Genomic DNA, 9397 nt, shown 5'->3' with positions numbered 1-9397 from the left:
CGTGTGCCTAGCTAGGAACAACATCAGTGTGCAGTAGGGGATGTTAAAAATTACACAGTAATTTATTTAGACGTAGTCGCGGAACTTACTGAATCTACAGTGATCTTCGAAAGAGCAATACAAGTCCGAGACAGGCAGATAGTATCGTCCACACAGCGCAACAAATTAACTCAGTTTGCCGGCTCCATACGTGTCGCAAGTATTTCACTAATGTACTCAGTTATCTCGCGCGCGGTAGTAATTGCGAATTGGTTTCCCCGGAGGCTACGCAGGAGCGATGTCCGGGTGGGCTCGCGGCCTGCTCCAGCCCCCGGGGGCAGGCCTCCGCCGCCGCCGCTGCCGCCGCCGCCGCCGCCGCACCCTTACGTCAGCCAGTGAAAGCACCGGGCACAGCCATTGTCGCCGTCACTATAAAGGCCGGCCGCAGAACTCACCGGGCACACTCCGCAGTCCACACTCCACACTCTCCTTCGCTCCTCTGCCGCAGCTGCATCAACACTCGCAATGGCCTTCAAGGTAAGCCGACGGACCGCGCAGGTCCTCTCGATCGTAACACAGCAGGCCGGTTCCACCCGGCGTCTGCCGAGACCACTCACCTCTGACCTTAGCCGAGCCTCTCTCCGTCAGCCGATGGACAGTTTTTCAAGTGACCCAGATTTGACGTTTCCAAAGCACGGCATTAGAAGGCTGGTCGGTACGACACGTTCTCGTTCATAATCGACGTTTCAGTCTAATACTAATGTACCCTTGATCTCTAGCGTACTAGCCTCTAGGATCATGGATACCAACCTGGAGGGGCAATTAAGCTTTGAGGAGCACAATGAAAATGTCTAAGGGATAGAAACTGAAACGTTCAACTGAGTGTCATTCACGAAATTAATCATCTTTAAATCTCTATAATCACTAATTCGTGAGACTGTAATACTGGGCCGGCCGGAGTGGCCGTGCCGTTCTAGGCGCTACAGTCTGGAGACGCGAGACCGCTACGGTCGCTGATTCGAATCCTGCCTCGGGCATGCATGTGTGTCATGTCCCTAGGTTAGTTAGGGTTAAGTAGTTCTAAGTTGTAGGGGACTGATGACCTCAGAAGTTGAGTCCCATAGTGCTCAGGGCCATTTTTTGTAATACTGGTTACGTAAGTAAAATACTAGTATTAACGTGTGACACAATGTGGTCGATATTACAACTTGTGAAACGAATTTATGAGCAAAATTTTCCTCACAGTGTCCATCCACTTCATACATATTTCTTACTATGCATCTATGAGAGTAAACTGGTGACTTATACATCACATAGAATTAAATATCTAATTAAAATGGTTTTTCTGAGTTGTAGATAGTTCCCACAATAGGCCAGAAATTGCTTAATTTTGACTTCGCAACAATAAACAAACTAATTGACAGTGCAACACAGCAGTAACTACGTAATGGCTACTCCACTCCTGTAGGGCCTACACCGTATTATTATAATTATTATTCTTATTATTAGCCGCAGACTTCAGACACAAAGCACTCACAGCTTGAAGTTGTCCAGTTTCTGCCAACTCAGAAGTAAGGAGTCCAGCAATCAAGCGATTTTCAAGCAACAAGTTAAGTGAAGGTGCAGAGTGGGTGTGAAGCAAGTGTCACAAGGGAGAGGAGAAGTGCACAGCAATCATATTTTACAACAAATATCTACCCTCAATGTGAATAGTTAGCTCTCTTTTCCGAGACTGATTTGTAGATAGCTGTGGTGTCACCGCCAGACACCCGCGTGTCGCCACTATCAGTGATTGCAGACCGAGCGCCGCCACACGGCAGGTCTAGTCTAGAGAGACTCCCTAGCATTCGCCCCAGTTGTACAGCCGACTTTGCTAGCGATGGTTCACTGTCTACATACGCTCTCATTTGCAGAGACGGCAGTTTAGCATAGCCTTCAGCTACGTCATTTGCTACGACCTAGCAAGGCGCCGTATTCAGTTACTATATTACTATCTTCAAGAATGTATTCTGAACAGATCATGTTGTGAATCATGTACCGTCAAGAGCGACGTTCATCATTAATGGATTAAAGTTAAGTATCAAACTAATTACGTCCGCTTTCTGAATTATCTTCCCTTGTCATGTTCTAGACCTCACGTCAGTATAGTTCTTCCTTCCTCACGCCAGCCTGCGTGAGCTAAAACGCGTGCATTTCGGCCTCCACTCGTAACACGGTATTGCCTCTTCTGCTAACACAAAAATAGCTATAGCGAATCTCGATCTGGCACATAGTTTTCATATGTGCAGCAAGGTTTATTTCGATACAGTTATTTCGGTACGGTTATCTGTAGTAACAACTCCTTTTCAGTTTTAACGCTGCTCTGTAATTTCATTTCACTTCTTCTTTATTCTATATTTACATATCAGATACACAACAGCTGAAATACTAGCTTCCGCAATGGTTCTGTCTGCATCCCACTCCTAAAAAAGACATACTGTGTTTTTACACTCGCTGACTCTCATGAAAACACTAGCTGAGACACCTGTCACTATTCATTACAGCTCGCCGTCCTCGCCGCCGTCCTGGCCGTGGCCCGTGCCGGCTACCTGGGCGCCCCCGCCGTGGCCTACGGCGCCGCCCCCGCCTACGCCGCCCCCGCCTACGCCGCCTACGGCGCCCACGCCGTCGCCCCCGCGGCCATCACCTCCCAGCACTCCAACATCCTGAGGAGCTACGGCAACCTGGGACAGGTGTCCACCTACTCCAAGACCATCGACACCCCCTACTCCAGCGTCACCAAGTCTGACGTGCGCGTCAGCAACGACGCGCTGGCCCATGTCGCCGCTCCCGTGGCCTACGCCGCCCACGCCGCCCCTGTGGCTTATGCCGCCCACGCCGCCCCCGTGGCCTACGCCGCCCACGCCGCCCCCGTGGCCTACGCCGCTCGCCCCGCCGTCGTCAAGGCCGCCGCCCCCGCCGTCGGTCTGCTGGGAGTCGCCTACTCCGCCGCCCCCGCTGTCGCCCACATGACCTACAGCAACGGTCTGGGTCTCAGCTACGCCTGGTAGATTGTGATGACAGCTGTGTGTTTCTATAAAAAATAAAATTATTTTCACAAAACATTCGCTTTTCATTTATTTCATTATCACTTCATATTGAATTTCCTTGGGTGCAACTGACACGTTTGTCATCAATTATTCGTTTTTGACTCATCTATAGGAGTTATGAGGGTCTAGTTTCAGAGAATAAGTATCTCATAATGCTGTTCCAGATCTTTCTTTCTTTCTTTCTTTCACTGGTGCTATGTCCCGCACTGACACAGGGTCGGCATTGTTAGGAACGAATTTGGCAAGGTTAGGATGAAGGGGTGGCCGGATGCCCTTCCTGCCACCACCCTGTACCTCCCGGGGTGGAAGTGGTATACGCCAGCTGTCTGCGTCTAGTGTAGTTCATGAAATAGTGCGAACGTGTTCAGATGTCGGTGAGTCGTGTAACTGAGGTGGAACGTGGGGACCATCCCGGAATTCACTTAGTGGGATGTGGAAAACCGCCTAAACACCACATCCAGGCTGGCGGGCACACCGGCCCTCGTCGTTAATCCGCCGGGCGGATTCGATCCGGGGCCGGTGCGCCTACGTGAGTCCAGGAAGCAGCGCGTTAGCGCTCTCGGCCATCCTGGCGGGTGTTATACTGTTCCAGATGCCACAGACAATATAATGGCTGTTGACAACTTGCGGCATGTCATGCGCTTTGCCACAGACAAGTGTTGAAGATGGTTGATTACTTTTCTGAAACCTGTAACCTATATTTACTGTAGATTGAGTCAGGTGCCCACAAGTTAAAAATATCGGTAACTTATAAAGAAACATCAAAGTTGTTAGTTTAATACTAGCACATTTTTCCTATTGATGAGGTAGAGTACAACTGACCAACAACAATGTGTTCGTCGAGAAGAGGAATATATATAGCACTATAGGTACACTGACCAAGAAAGGAATATGTGACACCCTATAATTCACTTCTGAAATGGAGGGAAAAAAGAATAAGGAACAAACATACCCTGTACATTTCGCACATCAAATAGTTCCAAAAACTTGATTGTCCACACAAATCCTTCAGTTATCATAGATATCATTTGTTGTCAACGGTAGACGCTAGTACCGACTATTTTGACTGAATCCCACGAGCTGTACAAGCTACTACTTAAACATCTCATCCGCGCCAAAGCAAATGTTTAACGTTCTTGTGCTCTTAACACATTTCATGTCAAACATTCGATTCGTTTACCCCCACCCCCTCCTCAGACCTTCCAAAGACCCTTGCTCTCGACCTTTCCATATCCTACTACGACTCTCAAGCTTTTCCCTTGTTACCTCATAAATTGTTTCTCACATTTCTGAAACACTGACTCCGGCCCTATATCCACTATGTAGCGAAACTCATTTAAATCCTCCCTGTCCGCTCCTAATTTTTGAGAACTCTGGTCTGCTACCTTGTTCCTGTTAACAGATTCCATCCTCCTTGCATCTCTTGGCACCCGGATTATTTTTTCACTTCTGTCGATCCTTATTCCCGGACCACATCAACCTAACTGTAATGTACCGTAAAGTTCTCAATTTCAAATGTATATTCCAAACTATCCTTTCCTGCCCAGCTTCAAAACGTACCTACGCCCACCCTCCCACACCAGCTCTCCCTAATCCCTCACAACAAATGTCCACAACATAAAATATTGCACACAGCTATACCTGCATTAATATTCCGTACCTGCACTATATTACTGGAAGATCTCGTCACCAGCGACACTTTTCTCCCTCCACGGCGCCTCAAGTCACCAACAAGTCATCATTTTCGGTATGCATGAAATTTAACTAAGTCACAACAACAGATGAATGACTGGAACCTGGGAGTAGTCAGCCTGACGTCAACGAGAGTTTTTGAACTGAAAAAAGAAAATATGGATAACAAGAGGATATACAAAAATAAGCATCGAATATGATTGAAGTGAAACAAATCTTTAGCAGAGCACTTACTATATTGCAATGTGAAAGGAAGAAAGGTTAGAGATGGGATCTCTGAGAGATATTTAACTGGGTTGTAGAACTAAAATTTTAACACATACAGTTTAAACACTAACAAAACTGACAAAGTGACTGTGAGCACTATGGGACTTAGCATCTGAGGTCATCAGTCCCCTATAACTTAGAACTAATTAAACCTAACTAACCTAAGGACATCACACACATCTATGCCTGAGGCAGGATTCGAACCTGCGACCGTAGCAGTCGCGCGGTTCCGGACTGAAGCGCCCAGAACCGCTCGGCCACCGCGGCCGGCTAAAACTAACAAAGTGCAAGGGTGGATTCCTGACTGGAAACGTATCGTTGCCGCGATAGATGGCGCTGACGACGTGGCGTGTCTATAGCCCACAGGTGGAGATTTTGGAGACTGATGACGCCACATCTGGCAGAGGCTGCTACGCCGGTAAAGAGCACTGTTGATAGAAATCGCATACTAGTGATGGTCTGGCGCAAAAACCATGACAAAATCTTTCCCATAGAGGGAAATCCGCTGCTTATAATACTTGCAGTTGTTGCAGGTGGTAGGAGTAGTAGCTGTTGTCATGGCGGATACACATAATGGTACTTCGGCTTACACCATGTTGGCAGGCCACTTGCCTTGGAGGATGTACTGGGGTTCACCTCAATAACCTGTAGAACCCGGTGCTACAAATCTGGTGTATTCACAATCTGCCACCTCCCTACACTTTCGTCTGTCTGAAGGGACCCTTGATCACACGGACGCCCAAATACGGCTTGAAGTGTTTTGTGATGCGGTTGATGTCTGTGAGAATACTCGTTTAGGTACAGCATTGCTGCCTCTTGACCGTTTCCATCTGCTTGGCTGAATACAAATACCATCTCGGCTTGCTCCCGACCGGCGTGAATACCAGACTATTCTGCTGTTTACAATACGCTGCGCCAGTCACACAGCCTGCAGCACACAATGAACCCACGGCACGTGGTCAGTGGGGCCATCTTGCGTGGCAACGATGCACTTCCGAACACATGTTCATTCCAGTCAGGAATCCGTCCCTATAGTTTGTCTATTTTATTAATCTTCACCTTGTATAGTACGAAGCTGCAATAATAATGGAAGAACCCAGACTTTAGAGGTCATTGTTGGACAAAGACGAACGAAAATTGGGCACGTAATGAAAACCTGGATACACCAATACATGTGAGGAAAATAAGGCAATGGCGGTGATCATTTCATTCATGGAGACTGATGTGTCAGAAATTAGCTCCACTGATTTATTTACACATCTTAATTACATTTTGCTCACAAACTGTCAACTTTGACATCCACATACACTGAAGAGGCAAAGAAACTGGTACACCTGCCTAATATCGTGTAGGGCCCCCGTGAGCACGGAGAAGTGTAGCAACACTACGTAGTAGGGACTCGACTAATGTCTGCTTTAGGGAATTGACACCATGACTCCTGTAGGGTTGTCCCTAAATCCTACGAGTACAAGGGGGTGGAGATCGCTTCTGAACAACTCGTTGCAAGCCATCCCAGATATGCTTAATAATGTTCATGTCTGGGGAATTTGGTGGCCAGCAGATGAGTTTAATCTTGGAAGAGTTCCTGGGCCCACACTCTAGGAACTCTGGACGTTTGTGGGTCGCATTGTCCTGCTGGAATTGCCCAAGTCCGTCGCAATGCACAATGGACATAAATGGATTCAGGTGATGAGTCAGGATGCTTACGTACGTGTCACCTGTCAGAGTCGTATCTAAACGTATCAGGGGTCCCATGGTATTCCAACGGCACACGCCCCACACCATTACAGAGCCTCCACTAGCTTTAACAGTCCTCTGATGACATGCAAGCTTCATGGATTCATGAGGTTGTCTCCATACCCTACGACGTCCATCACCTCGATACAATTTGAATCGAGACTTGTCCGACCGTGTAACATGTTTCCAGCATCAACAGTCGAATGTCGGTGTTGACGGGCACACTCGAGCGCGTAAAGCTTTATGTCATGCAGTCATCAAGGGTACACGAGTGGGCCTTAGACTCCGAAAGCCCATATCGATTATGTTTCCTTGAATGGTTCGCACGCCGACTCTTGTTGAAGGCCCAGCACTGAAATCTGCAAGAATTTGCGGAAATGTTGCACTTGTGTAACGTTGAAAGATTCTCTTCAGTCGTTGTTGGTTCCGTCCTTGCACGATCTTTTTCCACCCGCAGCCATGTTGGAGTTTTGATGTTTTACCGAATTCCTGATATTCACGATACACTCGTGAAATGGTCGTACGGGAAAATTCCCACTTCATCGCTGCCCCGGAAGTGCTGTGTCCCATCGCTCGTGCGCTGGCTATAACACCACGTTCAAACGCACTTAAATCTAGATAACCTCCATTGTTGCACCAGTAACCGATTTAACAACTGTCCCAGACACTTGTTGTCTTATATAGGCGTTGCCGATCGCAGCGCCATATTCTGCCTGTTTACACATCTTTGTACACTCCTGGAAATGGAAAACAGAACACATTGACACCGGTGTGTCAGACCCACCATACTTGCTCCGGACACTGCGAGAGGGCTGTACAAGCAATGATCACACGCACGGCACAGCGGACACACCAGGAACAGCGGTGTTGGCCGTCGAATGGCGCTAGCTGCGCAGCATTTGTGCACCGCCGCCGTCAGTGTCAGCCAGTTTGCCGTGGCATACGGAGCTCCATCGCAGTCTTTAACACTGGTAGCATGCCGCGACAGCGTGGACGTGAACCGTATGTGCAGTTGACGGACTTTGAGTGAGGGCGTATAGTGGGCATGCGGGAGGCCGGGTGGACGTACCGCCGAATTGCTCAACACATGGGGCGTGAGGTCTCCACAGTACATCGATGTTGTCGCCACTGGTCGGCGGAAGGTGCACGTGCCCGTCGACCTGGGACCGGACCGCAGCGACGCACGGATGCACGCCAAGACCGTAGGATCCTACGCAGTGCCGTAGGGCACCGCACCGCCACTTCCCAGCAAATTAGGGACACTGTTGCTCCTGGGGTATCGGCGAGGACCATTCGCAACCGTCTCCATGAAGCTGGGCTACGGTCCCGCACACCGTTAGGCCGTCTTCCGCTCACGCCCCAACATCGTGCAGCCCGCCTCCAGTGGTGTCGCGACAGGCGTGAATGGAGGGACGAATGGAGACGTGTCGTCTTCAGCGATGAGAGTCGCTTCTGCCTTGGTGCCAATGATGGTCGTATGCGTGTTTGGCGCCGTGCAGGTGAGCGCCACAATCAGGACTGCATACGACCGAGGCACACAGGGCAACACCCGGCATCATGGTGTGGGGAGCGATCTCCTACACTGGCCGTACACCACTGGTGATCGTCGAGGGGACACTGAATAGTGCACGGTACATCCAAACCGTCATCGAACCCATCGTTCTACCATTCCTAGACCGGCAAGGGAACTTGCTGTTCCAACAGGACAATGCACGTCCGCATGTATCCCGTGCCACCCAACGTGCTCTAGAAGGTGTAAGTCAACTACCCTGGCCAGCAAGAGCTCCGGATCTGTCCCCCATTGAGCATGTTTGGGACTGGATGAAGCGTCGTCTCACGCGGTCTGCACGTCCAGCACGAACGCTGGTCCAACTGAGGCGCCAGGTGGAAATGGCATGGCAAGCCGTTCCACAGGACTACATCCAGCATCTCTACGATCGTCTCCACGGGAGAATAGCAGCCTGCATTGCTGCGAAAGGTGGATATACACTGTACTAGTGCCGACATTGTGCATGCTCTGTTGCCTGTGTCTATGTGCCTGTGGGTCTGTCTGTGTGATCATGTGATGTATCTGACCCCAGGAATGTGTCAATAAAGTTTCCCCTTCCTGGGACAATGAATTCACGGTGTTCTTATTTCAATTTCCAGGAGTGTATTTGAATATGCAAGCCTATACCAGTTTCTTAGCCGCATCAGTGTAAAATACACAGTCGAGTCACATTAAGTGGACCACCCACTATGTTCGATGTCAACGTGAAATAACCACTAACAGGCGGCAGTTGGCAGAACTAGAAGTGTGGAGTATATAGAGCGTGTCAGGGAACGCAGAAAACAGTACGGTCGTTGTAATGAGGAAACAGAGCGACTTATCTTACGACCAGTAGTGCAGGAGCATTGGCCTTCGGACCATGGAAGGAAGCATGTCCGAAATGGTTAAATTTATAAACTGTTCCCGTGCTGCCGTGGTTAAAGTATACCGTGCATGGCAAAGTGGTGCTATCCAAATCTTATGCCAAGGCAACTGTAGTGCACCATGGGCCAGGGACGACAGGGGTGAACGACGTGTGTGGAGATGTTCACGTTCAGCGAATATTGATGGGTTTAGGCCTCCGCAGCAGGGGCTTGGTCATACA

At 49.2% G+C, this 9397-nt stretch overlaps 1 protein-coding gene across 1 annotated transcript; it reads left to right on the top strand.

Annotated features, from left to right (window-relative positions):
* Positions 1-456: 456 nt before the first annotated feature.
* LOC126463973 (cuticle protein 67-like) lies at positions 457-3083 on the top strand. Its single transcript, XM_050096200.1, has 2 exons — positions 457-516; positions 2523-3083. Exons 1-2 carry the CDS (start codon positions 505-507, stop codon positions 3027-3029), a joined length of 519 nt encoding a protein of 172 aa, XP_049952157.1. The 5' UTR covers positions 457-504; the 3' UTR covers positions 3030-3083.
* The last annotated feature ends 6314 nt before the right edge of the window (positions 3084-9397 follow it).

Source organism: Schistocerca serialis, chromosome 1 (genome assembly GCF_023864345.2).
Source record: "Schistocerca serialis cubense isolate TAMUIC-IGC-003099 chromosome 1, iqSchSeri2.2, whole genome shotgun sequence".
Taxonomy (NCBI): domain Eukaryota; kingdom Metazoa; phylum Arthropoda; class Insecta; order Orthoptera; family Acrididae; genus Schistocerca; species Schistocerca serialis.
Note: the sequence above shows the minus strand (reverse complement) of the source record. Positions and strands in the feature narration are given on the sequence as shown.